Source organism: Schistocerca serialis, chromosome 6 (assembly GCF_023864345.2).
Source record: "Schistocerca serialis cubense isolate TAMUIC-IGC-003099 chromosome 6, iqSchSeri2.2, whole genome shotgun sequence".
Classification (NCBI taxonomy): Eukaryota; Metazoa; Arthropoda; class Insecta; order Orthoptera; family Acrididae; genus Schistocerca; species Schistocerca serialis.
In genome coordinates this window covers 129959908-129979620 of record NC_064643.1, presented here as the reverse complement: position 1 = coordinate 129979620, position 19713 = coordinate 129959908, and the positions used below count along the sequence as shown (strand labels likewise).

At 45.0% G+C, this 19713-nt stretch overlaps 1 protein-coding gene across 1 annotated transcript in view; it reads left to right on the top strand.

The window, feature by feature from the left end:
• Positions 1-19713, top strand: part of LOC126484123 (venom dipeptidyl peptidase 4-like) — a 411056-nt gene that overhangs the window by 326071 nt on the left and 65272 nt on the right. Inside the window, exon 11 of the mRNA XM_050107505.1 lies at positions 5635-5858. Coding sequence (XP_049963462.1) covers positions 5635-5858 — 224 coding nt within the window. The remainder of the gene's footprint in view (positions 1-5634; positions 5859-19713) is intronic.

Here is a 19713-nt window from a genome sequence, read left to right as displayed (position 1 = left end):
ATACTTTATTTCCATTCCTTTTCAACTGAATTGCCTTTTGTGGTATTCATAAACGTAGTGTCTATACCTTACAGAGCTTCAAACATATCTCATCTGCATCCCACTTCCTTTCACATTGATGCTTATGACAGATTCTCTTAAACTTCAGGCTGCTCTTCATTATTACTAAATTTTAATCTGAGTCCATATCTGCTCCTGGGTACGCCTTACATTCTAATACCTGAATTCCAAATCTCTGTACCACGATGACGTGCTCCAGCTGGAATACTCCCGTTTCTCCAGGCTGTTTCCAAGTGTACAACCTCGTCGTTTCATTTTTGAACAGCGTTTTCGCTATCACGGGCTGAAATGTATTGCAGAACTCAATTAATCTTTCTCCTCTCACTAATTCTTACTCTCGAGCTCATAATCTCGCGTTACTGTGTCTTTTCGTCCTTCCCCTACAACAGCGTTTCAATCAGCCGTGGTTATTAGATCCTTATGTCCCTTTCCATACTGAATTACCTGTTCAGTATCCTCGCATACTTCCTCTGTCTTCATCTTCTGCTTGTGACCTCGGCACATATACGTGAAGTATTGTTGGTTGGCGTCGATTTACTGTTGTTCCTGATGAGAATAATCCTGTCACTGAATTGTTCACAATAACTCAATCTTTACCCTACCTGCCTTTCCATGACGATTATTATTATTATTACACTATGAAACGTCCCCTTAGAAAAATTTATGAATGACTGTGCTAATAAGCCTCTTACTTTATTTGCTTTTCAAACAGCTGAGAAAAATTGAACGTACTCAGACTTATTCTGATCATCACTAAACTGACACACAATATTTTTAGCGCAACGCAATCTGACTTCCAATAATCCCTACAAAAGAATGGCCCTGACTAACAATAACCTATACCTTTCATGAATGACTTACCTCCCAAAAATCTTCGTTACTCAAACTACTGCAATACAGCGAGCGCCAATACTGCCAGCTAAATAAAAGATTCTAACTACTGAAGTCACTAACTACTGATAGGCATAGTTAGCAAATGAAAGATTTTGATAAAGAACAAACAATGTATTTACCTTAATACTGTTCAAAAGTCATAATACATATATCAGATCATGACATCCAGTCTTACAAATTTACCGTCTCTAATGGACACAGGTCCAGATCATCTGATCTCAAAACTCCGCCATCTCTCTCCCCGCATCCACCAGTGCTGGCGGCTCACCTCCAACTGCGCAACGCTACGCGCTGTTAACATCCAGCTGCCCAACACTACAATAGCAAACAACAATGCAAACCAGCCACGGACTGCACACAGCACAGCCAGTGATTTTCATAAGAGCGCTACGTGGCGTTACCAATAAAAAAAAGCTCTAAACAGCCTACTTACAACTATTTTCTCCTGATGCTGATATTCGCTTGACCAGCAATCCTTATCTTATTTCCATTTCATTCCACTGATTCGCCCTATATCTAGCTGTAACTTTGTTTTCCTTTCCAGTTTTCCTATCGCATTCAGAACTCTGTCATTCCAAGCTACGACACGTACAATGTTACCCTTTTGTTCTTTAATCAGTCTCTTTCTCATGGTCAAGTCCATCTTGATAATCCTCTCCCGGAGCTCCGAATGGGGAATTAATTCGAAATCTTTTGCCAATTTAGACATCATCACGACATTGTTTCAACGTTTGCGCCGTGTGTGGGTATAATGTCATTGGGCAGAACATGGCAATAATATGATGTTCGCGTTTTAAAGAAGATCACTTTGAAATTAGTGACCCTCCACGTTCAGGATGATTATTCAATCCCAATTTAGGTTTTCCGTGATTTCCCTAAATCGTTTCAGGCAAATGCCGGGATGGTTCCTTTGAAAGGGCACGGCCGATTTCCTTCCCAATCCTTCCCTAACCCGAGCTTGCGCTCCGTCTCTAATGACCTCGTTGTCGACGGGACGTTAAACACTAACCACTACCACCACGATGATTATTAAAGGCATTAATCCACAATAATCCACGTCATTGTACTCCTGAACTGGCAAATGTGATGAACTATGATCATTCCACCATCGTTAGACTTTTACATGTATTGGGGAAGGCTCAAAAATCCAGTTTATGGGTACTGCATGCTCTAAGCCAAATTCACATTGATCAGCAGTGGCCATATGTGCATCTCTGCTTGCTCGTCGTCCATCTTGTATCGTTACTGGTGACGGGAAATGATGTCTTCATGCTAACATAAGGAAGATAAGGAATGGTTGAGCCCAAACAAAGCAGAAACCCCCTATGCAAAGAGCTGCACACATCCACAAAAGATAGTGTTATACATCTAGTGGAACAGCGACGGTGTGGTGTACTATGAATAGCTACCTGGAGGTGTAACCATCACTGCCGACATTTATTGCCAGCAACTGAGACTTTTGTCGACGCACTCCAAGAACAACGACCAGGAAGACTGCGTGTAGTGATGAAACTCCATGGTAACGACCTTTCGCATTCTGCTGGACTGACAAAAGACACTATACAGGAGTTGGTTTGGGAAATCATTCTGCACCCACCTTATTCACCTGATAATCATCTTGTGGTGCGGTTCATAACCAATCCAATCACCCCATAACTCACAAAGAAGCCAGCTTCAGATATTTACTTCACAGGCTAAACAAAATACCCATGAACAAGCATGACTACACACAAGAACTGAACACCATAAAACAAATTGCACAGGAGAATGGATATGACGCAAAAAGAGTAGACAAAATAAACCACAAAATACAGAAACAAACAGCACATAACCATGAAACAACACACATACAAACACAACTCATCACACAACAAATCAGCAGACAGTAAGCAATAAATGGCACATAATGACTTACAACAACAATGTCACACACAGGGTGGGTAATATACTAGAGAAACAAGGACTCAGCATAGCATACGGGACCAACAACACAATACAGAGCAGACTCGGAAGAAATACCACCAACACTGACAAATACAGCTAGTCCGGTATCTACCAACTTACTTGCAACTGCTGTCAATCTGTATATGTGGGCCAAACATGTAGGACCTTCAGAACCAGATATAATGAACACCTCAGAGCACTGAAAAGCAATAGCACACACTCAACATTTGCAGACCACCTGGTAGCACACAACCACCACCCAACAAACATTGAAACTGACCTTCACATCCAAAAAAACTAGCAGCAGCCTATTCCAAAAATTAACTATAGGAGAAAACTATTACATCCAAAAATCAATGGCCCAAGGAAAGAAAGTACTCAATGAATACACATCACTGTGCAACAAAACCCTCTCACTCTCTCTCTCTCTTTCTTTGTTTCTTTCTTTCTGTCTCTCTGCCTCAGTACTCAACACACACATCACACACATGCGAACCCACACAAACCACACACCACTAACGCCAAATAAAATTCAAACTCGCGCGCCGCACCCAGTAGAACACGCCACGAAACAAATGGACGCCACACAGCCACAACAACACGTAATGGCAGCGAAAACTCCCCCTATGTTTTGAGTAATCGGAAAAAGTGCATTGCCACGCGAACACAGACAAAGAAGTAAGCCTACTTACTTCGCCAACAACACAGGAGAACGCACCAGAACTTCAAAACTGTAAGTTCCAGAAAGAAAACGTGATACAGTCTTATTTACGTTCGTAAATGCATAACAGACAGAAAAATAAATTACGTTTTGCTGTTTGCAGATGACAAGGTGTATATTGTGTAGCAGAACATCTACCAAAATAAATGGACAATAACATCATGTAAGGTATGTTAACTAATGCTTAGACTCACTTTTCGCCAATTAAGTTATAAATGCAACTCTACATTAAGTTGTAAACAACACAAATGTTAATATGTTAACAAAAAATTTACAGTTAAAAATAAAAAATAGAACCCACTGACGATAGCACAAGAGTGCTGAAACATGTGTGGGTGAAACAAAAGAAAAAAGGTGTCTTCCATAAGGCGGAACTTCTCATCCCCTTATTCACCTGATCTCGCACCAACACATTTTCACTTTTTCCGTTCAGTATCGAACAGCCTTCTAGTAACTTCGTTTCCGAATGAAAATGCTCTCCGAACATGGCACGACAACTTCTTCGTCTCAAAACCACGTGACTTCTACAGTCACATAACCAAGAAGTTACTACATCGTTGGCAGACTGTAGAAAATACTGAAGGAAAATATATTGTTGACGACTTAAGTCTCCGTTATATATCTCTATTGTGTTTACCAAGTTATGGACAAACACTACAAACTTACGCACCAACCTAACACATTAGTGGTTCCTGTGTGATGCCATGCACAACACTTGTATCATAGTTGTAACACCCTGCATGTTCCTGACTTGCCAGTAGTGGTTCCTGTGTAAAGCCAGGCACACTGCTTGGGTTGTATGTGTAACATCCTGTATGTTCCTGACTTTTCAGCAGGGTTCCTGTGTAATGCCATGCTCAACACTTGTATCATAGTTGTAACACCCTGTATGTTCCTGACTTCAAATGGTTCAAATGGCTCTGAGCACTATGGGACTTAACATCTATGGTCATCAGTCCCCTAGAACTTAGAACTACTTAAACCTAACTAACCTAAGGGCAGCACACAACACCCAGCCATCACGAGGCAGAGAAAATCCCTGACCCCGCCGGGAATCGAACCCGGGAACCCGGGCGTGGGAAGCGAGAACGCTACCGCACGACCACGAGATGCGGGCTGTTCCTGACTTCCCAGTAGTGGTTCCCGTGTAATGCCAGGCAAACTGTTTGGGTCGTATGTGTAACATCCTGCATGTTCCTTACTTTCCAGCAGGATTCCAGTGTAATGCCAGGCAAAGCACTTGAGCCATAGATATAATACCCTGTATTTTCCTGACTCCCCAGTAGTGGTTTCCGTGTAATGCCAGGCAAACTGTTTGGGTCGTATTTGTAACGTCCTGCATGTTCCTTACTTTCCAGCAGGATTCCAGTGTAATGCCAGGCAAAGCACTTGGGCCATAGATATAATACCCTGTATTTTCCTGACTCCCCAGTAGTGGTTCCTGTGTAATGCCATGCACAACACTTGTATCATAGTTGTAACACCCTGCATGTTCCTGACTTCCCAGTAGTGGTTCCCGTGCAATGCCAGGCACACTGCTTGGGTTGTATGTGTAACATCCTGTATGTTCCTGACTTTCCAGAAGGGTTCCTGTGTAATGCCGGGCGCAGCACTTGTGTCGTAGTTGTAACACCCTGCATGTTCCTGACTTCCTAGTAGTGGTTCCCGTGTAATGCCAGGCACACTGCTTGGGTTGTATGTGTAACATCCTGTATGTTCCTGACTTTCCAGAAGGGTTCCTGTATAATGCCAGGCGCAGCACTTGTGTCATAGTTGTAAAACCCTGAATGTTCCTGATGTTCGGAGGGGTTCCTGTGTAATACCAGGCACAGTGCTTGGGTCATATGTGTAACACCCTATATGGTCCTGACTCCCAGTAGTAGTTCCTGTGTAATGCTAGGACAGCACTTGGTTTGTACATGTAATACCCCATATGCTCCTGATTCGGGTAGTGTCATATTGTGGAGGCGTGGATGAAACAGGCGATCTGGCAAGGTAACATCACTGTCCGGCAGGTACTACCAGGCGACAGAGGAGGGCCAGCCATCGAGGCGGCAGGTGTTCGCCGTGGAGGAGGGCGGCAGTCCCCGCTGCCTCAGCTGCGACGTCATCAGTCCCGAGGGGAACGCCTGCCTGCGCGCCTCCGCCAGCTTCAGCCACGACCTCAGCTGGTTCTGGCTCACCTGCCTCGGGCCCGACCCGCCTGTCATGACGACGCATCCGACTGCCGATCCCGACAGTGAGACCATGCAAAACGCTCATTTTTTTTAGTGTTACCCTCATTTTCTAAGGGTTTGGCCTATTTAAGACCATATGAAGTAACTTATGTCTCTCGAGTAGTTTTTTTATTCTTTTCTTGTGGCGTTCTCACCTTGCTTCTGTCCGCATTGAGTCCTTGTTTTTCTTTGTTTTTTTCCTGCAAGGTTCATGGAACTTTTTACTTTTACTCTGAACTTTTCTCTTTTTCCGTATTTCTTCCTCTGTTATTTCCATTTCTCTCAGGTCTGCTTTAATTCCTTTGATTTACGTCATTTATTTCTTTTTCGGTTTCTGTCAAAACTGTTAAAAGCTCCGTTTGTCATTCTTTCCTTATCTTCACTTTTTACATCTCCATAAAATGCAACTCCTTATTTCCTCATGTTTCTAGCATTCTTTCTATTCTATCGTAAAATTCTTTATTATTTATTAATTTCCGTTTGCTATTGTCAAGTTTCGTTCCTAAGATTTCCTGGCTGTTTTGCTTTCCTTCTTCTCTGTGCCATCTAATTTTTTGGCTGTATTTAACGAAAGGCATTCTCGACTAATGAGAGTGTAGTAGTGTTCAAGTTCTGCATTTACGGATGAAGATTCATCACTATACAAGTTTTTTGTGAATTGATAAGCTATTTCCCTTTTCCTTTCCCTTGCTGACTTAGCCTCTTTGTCCATAAAGTTTCGTAGCCTTTTTTATTTTTTACATAATCAGTTTCCATATATTTTGGTGCCTCCTTCCTGTTTGTCACAGGAACTGCTATTCCAAAAGATATACATAGATCTGCTTTTGAAGTTGTCTCTCATACGAGATTTATCTGCATTCTAACATCTTCTACAGATTCAGCTAAGATAGCAAGATAGTGTCTACAAAGGCCAATAAACCAATTCTCAGATTATTCCCATTTTTCTAATCATGACTTTTCTTCATTCCTAGACGCGTGGAGTGGCCGCGCGGTTTGAGGCGCTATGTCATGGATTCTGCGGCCACTCCGCCGGAGGTTCGAGTCCTCCCTTGGGCATGGGTGTGTGTGTTGTTAGCATAAGTTAGTTTAAGTAGTATGTAAGTCTAGCGACCGATGACCTCAGCTGTTTCGTCCCTTAGGAATTCACACACATTTGAACCTTTGATTTAATCCTTCTTCTGGTTTTTCCTCCATTCCATTATTATCTTACCCTGGAAACAGTTGAACAGCAGTGCGACAATCCACTCTTAGTCTTATTCCACTTTTGATCTCAAGTGTATTGAAAGTTTCACAAAAGATTTAATTTTGCACTTTTTTTACTTGTTGGTGTGTTATTTTTGACTGATGTGTATTGATAGTCATTAAAATTGCGACACCATGAGACGATATACAATAAAATATTTATGTTATTGGATACGCAAATGCACTTGAAACGCCATCTACATTCATATATAAGCAAATGTAATGTAGCAGGTTTGTCATTTATATATCACATTTGATTGCTGGTTGTGTGTGAGAAGTTCGTCTTATGATTCGTGTGTGGAGGAAAAACATCTACCAGTGAGTATCGAAACTCGACAGCGGCAGGATCGTGGCCTATTGACACAACGGTTTATCTTCCCATGATGTTGCTGCTTGCGTTGGTCATAATCCCACGACTGTCGTTCGAATATGATATTGACAGGTTTAGGAGTTCCATAATCAATACCATGCAGGATCTCAGTTACCACTCACGCCTAGCGCCCAAGGGGACACACATATTGTCAGCTCGGTCACGCAATGTCGAACAACCATGTCACGTACTTTGAGTCAGGGAAAGGGCTTCTTTGCATCAGGACAAGTATCCACACGCACGGTACAACAAAGCCTGCAGCACAATGAACTGTCAGACCATTGTTGAGGTTTCGCTTCGCATGGCAGCAAAGAGAGGCACGCCGATATTGATGTGGCCAACAACAGTGGGCACACGAGAGTCAGCATGTTGTCTTCCGAGATGATACACGAGTCCTAGTTGAGTGTAGTTTCACAACTGACATATCCATTCTTGGATGTTCTGAGAAGAAGGGATAACACCAGTTCGCATTCTCGTAGTCATGTTGAGTATAGCACCTGGCGTGAGAGTGAACAGTCAGGAAACAACTGGATGTTGTGCTGGCCATGGTCCACCGTCATCTGACAGCCGCCCTGGGTTGCCGTGACGTTAGGACACCTGAAACCAGTGCCTTAGCGTCGCTTCGATCCCTGACATCACAAGCTCATTCAGAAAGCTGTTTCGGGACTATGTGGACGACGTCTTTAGCCGCATAATCGCTCTGAACCAGTGCCGGATGTACCGCTATGATCCCGAGGTAATGGATCAAAGCAAGCAGTCAAAACTTGACGAGTCGCCACTGCCGATAAAGGCGAAGATCCAGCCATTACTTGTACTCAACAATGGGTCGTACTAGTGTCTTATATTTGGTCTCCTTTACAGATGAACCACGATTTCCTAAAATTCTCCCTATAAACCTAAGTCCACCATTCCCCTTTCCTGCTAAAATCCCTACATGTTCGCCGGCCGATGTGGCCGAGCTGTTCTAGGCGCTTCAGTCTGGAACCGCGCGACCGCTACGGACGCAGGTTCGAATCCTGCCTCGCGTATGGATGTGTGTGATGTCCTTGGTTAGTTAGGTTTAAGTGGTTCTAAGTTCTAGGGGACTGATGACCTCAGATGTTAAGTCCCATAGTGCTCAGAGCCTTACATGTTCATTCCATTTCATATTGCTTTGCAGTATTACGCCTAGACATTTAATAGAGATGACTGTTATGAAGCAATACTCTAGTAAAGCTGTACCTGAACATTATAGGTTTGTTTTTCCTACTAACCTGCATTAACTTACATTTTTCTACATTTAGATCTAGCTGCTATTCATCACACCAACTAGAAATTTTGCCTAAGTCATCTTGTATCCTCCTACAGTCACTCAACTTTCACACCGCCTCGTACACCAAGCATCATCAGCAAACAACCGCAGATTGCTGCCCACCCTGTCCGCCACATCGTTTATATATATAGAATATAATAGCGATCCTATCACAGTACCCTGACCACTGAGCGAGGTGGCGCAGTGGTTAGACACTGGACTCGGATTCGGGAGGACGACGGTTCAATCCCGCGTCCGGCCATCCTGATTTAGGTTTTCCGTGATTTCCCTAAATCAAACCAGGCAAATGCCAGGATGGTTCCTTTGAAAGGGCACGGCCGACTTCCTTCCCTTTCTTTGCCTAATCCAATGAGACCGATGACCTCGCTGCCTGGTCTCCTTCGCCAAAAACAACCCAACCCAACAGTACCCTGGGGCGCTCATGACAGCACCCTTGTCTAATGCACACTCGCTGGCGAGGACAACATACTAGGTCCTATTACTTAAGCAATCTTCAAGGCACTCACGCATCTGGGGGCCTATACCGTATGCTCGTTCCTTCGTTAACAGCCTGCAGTGGAACACCGTGTCAAACGCCTTACGGAAATCTAGGAATATGGAATCCGCCTTTTGCTCTTCAACCATGGTTCGCAGGGTGTTATGTGAGAAAAGGCCAAGCTGAGTTTCGCATGAGCGATGCTTTTTGAAACCTGGCTGGTTTGTGGACAGAGGCGTCTCCTTCTCAAAGAAATTTATTATATTCAAAGCGAGAATATGTTCAGTGTTCTGTGGCAAAGTGATTTTAAAGATATTGGTCTGTAATTTGCGAGTCCATTCTTCTACCATTCTTATATCACGTGCGGTTTTTCCACTCGGTTGGGACTTTGTGCTGGGAGACAGTTCGTGATAATTGCAAATAAGTAAGAGGCCAATGCCATAGAGTACTATTTGTAAAATACAGTTTGAATTCAATCAGAACCTTGTGACTTATTTGCTGTCATCTCTTTCAGTTGCTTCTCTACGCCAAGGATCCTTATTACTATGTCGTCCATACAGGAGTCTGTTCGATGATCAAACGACGGTATGCGTGAACGATTCCGTAAATGCGCAATTTAAAACTACGCCTTTACTTTTGCTATCTTCCTTTGCCACACCAGACTGGTCAGATTTTACGCAGGACCAGAATTTTCTCTGCTTCTTGCAATATCTGTTGCTAAGGTGTGACGGTGGTAGTTGTAAGATTCGTTTAGTCTTTCTTCAGATTACGAAACTATTGCGTGGCAAGCACGTTCAGGTTGACTAGAAGATGATATTCGAGGTTAAACATTTTGTGGACAGTTAAAATTCAGATTTCTATAACAGACGAGACCGGCATTCAGCTATCGTTGGGACATACAAATCGCATTGTGAGGTGCATAAACACAGATTATTATTTCTCAATTCAGCTAGTAAAGACTGATGTGGTTTTACTCTGAATTAATTTCATACACCCGCTGGACAAAGATATGGAAACACTGCGAGAAACGTATGCTTCAACATAAATGGAGATGCCAGCCAAGTCTGCAAGCGGTGCTGCTGTATTCGACCAAGAACGGCACGCACCAGTGTAATGTCCTCAGTACGTTGCAAGTGTCATTCGTGGTCAGAATAGCGTTCTGTGTACTTACTTGTGCATTATGTCGGAGTTAAGTACATTCGAATGTGGGCAAATTGTTGGTGCTTGTACGGTGGGTGGTTGTATAACCAAGGGAGTTGAAGCGATTGCTGTTTCAAGAGAGACAGTATCGAATATCGCATACAGGAAAAGCGGAAAAACATCATCCGCTAAGTCACAATGCAGACAAAAGTGTATGTTGAGTGACCGTTGAGCCGTGGTAAAAATTGCTGTTTTGAAGAGTGCGCCGCAGCGCGTAGTGTGAAGCAGTCGCCCTCCGCTCCTGGCGTTGGCGCCGCTGTGGCAATCGCAGCTTTGGTGTCTCCCTCTGGTGGGAATGGTAGCCTGTTCACGTGCATTTAAGGGGCGCTATGAGCTCGCAAGAGGGCGAGTCTGGTCAGTTGGTCAGCCGGGTCAGTGTGGGGCAGTCAGTGTCTGTCTGTCGTCCGGAGTGCTAGTATGTGTTAGGCCACCAGTCTGCTCGAGTTTGTTCAGGCAATGGTTACTGGCGGTCCGATCGATCGGTTGGTCGGTCGCGCACTGGGACACAAGATGACTTGTCCGTCTTGAGCGTCGGCGCATGTGAGGTCGCCACGTGAGTCCAGTGGGCCGCGCCGTATAGCGAGGGATAGTGGCTTCGCGGCCGATCCGGCCGTACGTGGGGTCTGGACCCCTCCACCATCCTCCACACCTATAAATCCCTCATCCGCCCTATACTTTGTTACGCCAATCCGGCCTGGATCTCCGCCCCCCCTACCTTTTATAAATCCCTCCAAATCCTTGAACGCCATGCTCTCCGCCTTGCCTATAGCATCCGTCTCCCCTCCCCCACGCGGATCCTATACGATCTCATCCCCTTCCCCCACCTCCTCCTTTTCCTTGAAAGGATACAGATCCTGTACACCTCCCGCAAACTCGATCCTCCTCATCCACTTGTCTCACCCATCCTCTCCCAACCCCGCCCACTGCCGCGCCTGTATTCCCACGTCCCACCCGGTCTCCATCTCTCCACCCTCCTTACCCTCTCCCAAGGTGGCTTCCGCCAGCTCCCCCTCCCTGATGATGTCCTCCTCCCCTCCATCTACGCCTCCTATCAACTTTGATCCTCCCCCCCCCCACTTCCTGTGTCCTTTCCTTTAGGCACCCTCCCTCCCTTCTCTTCCCTTCCCTTCTCTTTCCTTTTCCCCCGTCCCCTCCCTCCTCCCCTCTTCCCCCAGGCTTCCCCTCCCCCTTCCTCCCTCCCCCTATCTCCCCTGCCCATGGCATCTCTGCTCTCCCCTCTCCCTCTCCCTCTCCCTCTCCCACTCCCCTTCCTCCTCCTCCTCTCTTGGCAGGTCCCCGGACTCGCACACGCATAGTGAACGTCCGCGCGCCGGAGATCATCGCCATCAGTGTCTCGTGTGTGTGCCTTCGTTTGTGTTTAGTGTTTGTTCGCCGTCACGCCACCACCGTTCACGTGTGCCGTCGCCATCATCCATGTTATGTGCGTCGTGTCGACTAGTGTTAGTGATGTTTCTCGTCCAGCGTGAACGGCTCCATATTTTGTTTTTTTGTTTTTTAGTGTCTACATTTTTTGCCCGCCGTTTTGACTGTATTCTCTGTGCCACCTCTATGTAATACTTATTGTCAAACTCAAGGCTGAAGAGCGGCGTACTCTGCTGCTGACAGCCCGCCTTTGTATAAGGTGTTTAAAATCACAATAAAGAAAAAAAACAACAAAAAAACTTCGCGGCCGACACGAGAGCAACATGAGCTGACCCACGACATCGGTCTGGCCGGGGCGAATTGCGACGCCGTGAGATGGGAGATCGGCGCGCCTTCCTGCGTCCGTTGAAGCGGCTGGCAGCGGACGGTTCGGGAGAGCGTTTTGGGGGTGCTGCGCCAGGTCTTCGTCAGACATCGCAATTTTGTTTTAGAAGTTAAGTGATTCGTGATGTGTTGTTTCATTTTCTTGTTAAATTCCACTTGTTTTCCTGGTCAGTCTCTCGTCCCCAGCTTGCTCGTCTGTCTCCCGTCCGCATTTGTTAGGCAGTTAGTGTCTGTGTTGTGGTTGGCAGGAGAGCCAACACCGTGTTACTAGAGGAGGCCGAAATGCACGGGTTTTGGCTCACGCAGGCTGGCGTGAGGTCTGGAACAGGACAAGGAAATTAGAATTTAGAAAAACAGACGTAGCTGGTGGAATACTCAACTTTAATCCATTAATGATGAACGTCGCTCTAGACGCTACATGATTCACAATATCAATGGTAACTGAATATGGCGCCTTGCTAGGTCGTAGCGAATGACGTAGCTGAAGGCTATGCTAAACTATCGTCTCTGCAAATGAGAGCGTATTTTGTCAATGAACCATCGCTAGCAAAGTCGGTTGTACAACTGGGGCGAGTGCTAGGAAGTCTCTCTAGACCTGCCGTGTAGCGGCGCTCGGTCTGCAATCACTGATAGTGGCGACACGCGGGTCCGACGTATATTAGCGGACAGTGGTTGATTTAAAGGCTACCACCTAGCAAGTGTGGTGCCTGGCGGTGACACCACAGTCTGTCTGTCTCTCGGTCTGCCGTACGTTAATAGCTGCATGTGTCATGTTCGTCGGATTCGGTGTTAACGAATTTATTCCTTGAAGTGTAAAGGCCGAATTCCTGAAATATGTTTTTATCTTGCCTATCATCTTGTGAGGTGGTATATGTGTAATGTAGAGCTTTGTATGTTTTACGTAAGACTGCATTTCATGGGTTTTTATTTAAATGGTCATTTTAGTATATAAAGTTGCCACCCTTCCACCGTAAGAGTTTTCTTTTAAAAACGAGTTGCACTTTCGCTGGCAAGTAATTTGTTTTTTAAATGTGAGTGTTTTGTACCATTTCGATCCCTCCTACGAGGTGCATAGTTATGTGTTTGTGTGAGTTGCTAAAATTTTTTAGTTTAAAGTAATCTGGTGTGTTGCAGATTTGCACCAGTGTAGTCTTTCAGAGGTTGTTGTGAGCGGTCGTGACTACAGCCCTGTTAAAAGGGAGCGGCAAGGTTCTCAGCCCGAAAGCTCATACCGTAAAAAAAAAAAAAAAAAAAAAAAAAAAAAAAAGTTATTTTGTTTTCATCAGTTACCTACTGGCAACTACTTCCACGCTCCCATATTGTGATTGAATGTGTTAATGTTCTTGATGAATCGCTAGTAAACAAAGTAAATTCTTTAAGAAAAGGTTTTGAAAGTAAATTCACGGTTCAACCGTGACAGACTGTCATTGAAAACGATTGTCGTGAAAAATAAGACAATATCACCTGCAAAAGTCACTGACGAACTAAATGTCATATTCGTGAAGGGAGCTCCATAAGGAAGGAATTGCACCGCGAGCTGGAATTCCGAAACCACTCATCACTTACGCAAATGCGCGTAAACAGGAAAACGTGGTGCCGAAGCTATAGAAACTGGCCTATAAAGCAATGGAGGAAAGTCATTTGGCCAGATGAGTATTGTTGCACGCAGTGTCAATTTTACCTGCTCCGAAGGGTTGGATCCCTTGCCTACCCCTCCTCCTGCTCCGCCTCCTCCTTCTCCTCTCTCGACACCCGACTCGCTGGTTTTCTTAAGATAGGACCAGAATCTCTACGGACTTTTCGCCACATTTATAGAGAGAGTTTCGTTGTGGAAACTATTAAATGCTTCTCGCATTGAAATCCGCACCAAATTTCGAGCCACAGTAAAACTTCGCCAATCTTGGAGATTTTGCGGTCGTCTAAATTATACATGCTCCTGCAGCAGCTTTCTGTCGTGGTTTGTGTACCATGGGGGATCAGTTCCGTCTGATATTAATTTATTTGGTATGAATCTCTCGAGTGCTGTTGATACTACTTCTCTGAACAAAAGCCGGCCGAAGTGGCCGTGCGGTTAAAGGCGCTGCAGTCTGGAACCGCAAGACCGCTAAGGTCGCAGGTTCGAATCCTGCCTCGGGCATGGATGTTTGTGATGTCCTTAGGTTAGTTAGGTTTAACTAGTTCTAAGTTCTAGGGGACTAATGACCTCAGCAGTTGAGTCCCATAGTGCTCAGAGCCATTTGAACCATCTTTGAACTAAAGCCATATATAGTCTTCACTTACATAGTTTGGAAGGATTAGAGACTCTCTCTTAGAAAGACGTCACCCGAATTTTTAGTTGCTTTTATAAATATATATATTTCGCATTTAGTTTTGGTGAATTTCTTGTGGCTAAGAGGTCAAGTGTGTTTTCGTAACCATTTACAATTTGAATAGCCTCGTGAGCTAATTGTTCAAAATAATTTTATAAAAAGCATTTAGAACAATTATGGAAGTTGTTTTCTATCGACAGTAGGGTATGAAAATGTATTTTTGTCAATATACGGAGGGTAGATTGAAGTCACTGCCAACTGTAGTCGTATGAGTAGGGTACCTATTTGCGATGAGACTCGAGTTGTCTTTGAAATGTTGAGCAACTGGTCATCTGAGACCGGGGGTTGGTAAAAGGAGCCAGTTATTAATTTATTCCGGTTGTCGAATATAACCTCTGTCCATACTAAGTCACAGGAACTACCTGCTTCAATGTCGCTTGTGAGCTGGAACACACATTGCATTATTTCTCCTTAAGTTGTGCTTCTTGTTTGTGTTGTAGTGGAGATCATTACAATTACGGCTTTTCCCTCCAAAACCTAGGATGCTTTCTGTGTAACCCTGTAAATACCAGAGCTAAACAATGTAGAACAACAACGTACGGTACAAGCATAGCATTCTCTATTACTTCATTTCCTTATTTCTAACATTTTAAAATTGTACGTCGACTTTAGATGACATGTCAGTCATAGATGTTCTTATCTCTGTTAATGAACGTACTTTGTCATGTTTTGAACATTGTCCCGCTACACTTTATTAACTAGTGTTTCGCCGCAAGGGATATCGGATTTTAGAGAGTAAATTAATATGGAGTACGACGTTCTTCTTTTCAAACATTCACGTACCCATTTCTTCTTTCCTTATTGTCTTTTGGGCATGCAGTTGTTGTAATTAAAGTAGGCACAAACGCAGAGATCAAAAAGAAATGATTAGCGTACATTCGCATTCTGTTTACAGCGTTCCTTTCTTGTTGCTCCCATGGCGATGGACTGTTTCTATCGCAAGCAGTAAGCGTGAAAGGAAGCTACCGTACAGACAGAGGGATCTATAATTATATTTGGCAGAACTAATTACAAACTGACATAATCATCGGAATTGCTTTCTTTTCGCAAAAGATATAAATATTCCGATTTCGGAAAAGAAGCTCTGTATTTCGCCAATATGTCGAAGAAGAAGGTCCGTTACGTACTGTTTGTATCAAGTTAGATGTGGAGACGGCGGTGTGAAAGCGGATCGCTACCTGGCGAAGGGGCAAGTGTGGCAAATGTCGGCCGTGCAAATGTCCGGCGTGGCAAATGTCCGCCATTCGTTGCACGCTGTATTCAACTTCTGACTGAGTTTACGTCCCAAGAGTCAAACGCTGGGGTGCGGGGTTCGGTGATGATCTGGGCAGCCATACCAGGGTATTGCATGGGCCCCGTAGTTACCCTGCAAGGTCGCATTAAGTGTCAAGGATTCATCATCATCATCAGTTATCTGCTATATTAGCAGGTCTTTTTCCTCTCCATTTTCTGCGATCCATTGCTTCCTTCTTAAGGCTGCTGTATGTTGTACCGTCCATCATGTCATCCAGTATCTGGAATCTCTTCCTTCCTCGCTTCCTTTTCCCTTCTACATAACCTTCTAAAACTGTTTTTATCAGTCCGTCATTCTTTCTTAATATATCCCCAATCCAATTTCTTTTTCTTCTCTTTATTACATCTAGTAACTGTCTTTTCTCTCCCAATCTTCTCAGTACCTCTTCATTTTTTACTCTGTCCATCCAACTTATTCTTTCCATCTTCCATCATGTCCAGATCTCAAAAGCCTCCAGCCTTTCTCTGTCTTTTTTCCTCATAGTCCATGTTTCAGCGACATATAGAAGAACACTCCATACAAGACATTTTATGAGTCTCTTTCTGAGTTCTCTGTCCAGACCGCCGGAGAAGATTCTCCTTTTCTTATAAATCGCCTCTTTTGCCGTTGCTATCCTTGTTTTAATTTCTGTGGTTCACTTCCAGTCTGTGTCTATCCTGCTTCAAGGATTATGTGACCATTTTGGCTGATCAAGTTCATCCCATGGTACAATGTTTGTTCCCGGATGGTGACGTTGTGTTCAAAGACGGCAATGTTCCTATTCACGCTGCTCACATCGTCCAGGACTGGTTTTGTGAGCACGAGGATGAACTGGCGCATCTCCCCTGCCCACCAAAGTCACCAGATCTCAGTATTATTGAGCCTTTGTGGTCTGCGTTGGAGAGAAGGGTGCGTGGTCGTTGTCCACTTCCATCATGGTTACCTGTTCTGGCTACTGTTTTGCAGCGTGAATTGTGTAAGATCTCCTCGAAAACCATAGAGGAGCTGTATTCGTCCGTTTTGACACGACTGGAAGCTCTTCTGAATGCGAACGGGTTTCCTGTACCGTATTAGGCATGCTAATGTGTTGCGCTTTGTATGGTTTCCTATTTTGTGCCCAACCCTTCCATTTACAAAGGAGGCTTTGGATAAGCATAAACATATCGCTCAACATTCATTTTTTGTACTTCATAGAAACTGGCTTTCGGGATGAGCCAGTACGGCCATCTCGATACTGGAAGATACGACAGTGCGTTGTTGACAAGTTGGAACATTCATTAGGGCCAATCCGTGTCATGATACCAAGTTTCATACGCTTAGACCTGTCATGTAACGTCTTGCAGGCAGTTTTAGTGATTGTGACGGTGCGAAGCTAGGGATAACACAACACAACACTGAGCGGAGAAAATCTCCGACCGTCCGGAAATCGAACACGGGCTCGTCTGGTTAGCAATTTGCCGCGCTGACGCCGCAGCTACCGAGACGGACGGCTGCAAAGCATTTACTTTTTATTAGTAGTATCAACGCTACAGTGTCCCCATTCTGCTCCAACATACACTACTGGCCATTGAAATTGCTACACCACGAAGATGGCGTGCTACAGACGCGAAATTTAACCGACAGGAAGAAGATGCTGTGATATGCAAATGATTAGCTTTTCAGAGCATTCACACAAGGTTGGCGCCGGTGACGACACATACAACGTGCTGACATGAGGAACGTTTCCAACCAATTTCTCATACACAAACAGCAGTTGACCGGCGTTGCCTGGTGAAACGTTGTTGTGATGCCTCGTGTAAGGAAGAGAAATGCGTACCATACCATCACGTTTCCGACTTTGATAAAGGTCCGATTGAAGCCTATCGCGATTGCGGTTTATCGCTTCGCGACATTGCTGCTCGCGTTGGTAGAAATCCAATGACTGTTAGCAGAATATGGAATCGGTGGGTTCAGGAGGGTAATAGGGAACGCCGTGCTGGATCCCAACGGCCTTGTATCACTAGCAGTCGAGATGGCAGGCATCTTATACGCATGGCTGTAACGGATCGTGCAGCCACGTCTCGGTCCCTGAGTCAACAGATGGGGACGTTGGCAAGACAACAACCATCTGCACCACCAGTTCGACGTCGTTTTCAGCAGCATGGACTATCAGCTCGGAAACCATGGCTGCGGTTACCCCTGACTCAGCATCACAGACAAGGGGTGCCTCCGATGGTGTACTCAACGACGAACCTGGGTGCACGAATGGCAAAACGTCATTTTTTCGAATGAATCCAGGTTCTGTTTACAGCATCATGATGGTCGCATCCGTGTTTGGCGACATCGCGGTGAACGCATATTGGAAGCGTGTATTCGTCATCACCATACTGGCGTATCACCCGGCTTGATGGTATAGGGTGCCATTGGTTACACGTCTCAGTCACCTCTCGTTCGCACTGACGGCACTTTGAACAGCGGACGTTACATTTCAGATGTGTTACGACCCGTGGCTCTGTCCTTCATTCGATCCCTGCGAAACCCTACATTTCAGCAGGATAATGCACGACCGCATGTTGCAGGTCCTGTACGGGCCTTTCTGGATACAGAAAATGTTCGACTGCTGCCATGGACAGCACATTCTGCAGATTTCTCACCAACTGAAAACGTCTGGTCAATGGTGGCCGAGCAACTGGCTCCGCACAATACGCCAGTCACTACTCTTGATGAATTGTGGTATCGTGTTGAAGCTGCATGGGCAGTTGTACCTGTACACGCCATCCAAGCTCTGTTTGACTCAATGGCCAGTTGTATCAAGGCCGTTATTACGGCCAGAGGTGGTTGTTCTGGGTACTGATTTCTCAGGATCTATGCACCCAAATTGGGTGAAAATGAAATCACATGTCAGTTCTAGTATAATATGTGTGTCCAATGAATACCCGTTAATCATCTGCATTTCTTTTTGGTGTAGCATATTTAATGGCCAGTAGTGCATTCATGACGCCCTCTGACCATTGAAGTTCCTAACTCCTGCGCTGCATTAATCAGCAACGAGTCGCCGAAAGCGAAGGTCCTGAGGCACGCTGCATACAAAAACGTTTTTACTAGCATAATGGCGAGGCCCGTTGGATAGTGTGCAGTAGAACATCGCCAAGAGAATCAGAAATCTGGTCGCGGCCAGGGTGTTCGACTTTGCAGTATTTTGGCTCTCTACATCTACACCAACATGATTACTCTGCAAGTCATCGTCAGTTGCATGACAGACGGCACTTCCCAATATTCCACTATTAGGGTTTCTTCCCTATCCATTACGATATGGGGAAAGGGAAGAACGATCGTTTAAGTGCGTCTGTGCGCAGTCTGATTACTCTAATTTTCTCTTCGCAGACCGTACGGGAGCGATACATTGGAGGCTGTAGTATATACCTCCCTTAGTACTGTTTGATAGTTTTTAAGTAGACTTTATGGAGTAGTTGACGTACGCTGAAGCGGCGAAGAAACTGGTATAGGTATGCGTATCCAAATATAGAAATACGTAAACGGCCAGTACACGGTGCTGCGGTCGGCAGCACTTCTATAAGACAGCAAATGCCTGGCGCAGTTGTTAGATCGGTTACTGCTGCTACAATGGCAGGTGATCAAGATTCAAGTCAGTTTGAACGTGGTGTTACAGTCGGTGCACGAGCGATGGGACACAGCATCTCCGAGGTAGCGATGAAGTGGGGATTTGCCCGTACGACCATTTCACGAGTGTACCGTGACTATCAGGAACCCGGTAAAACATCGCCTCGGATCCTCTAAGAACGGGACCAACGACGACTGAAGAGAATCGTTCAACGTGACAGAAGTGCAACCCTTCCGCAAAATGCTGCAGACTTGAATGCTGGGCCATCA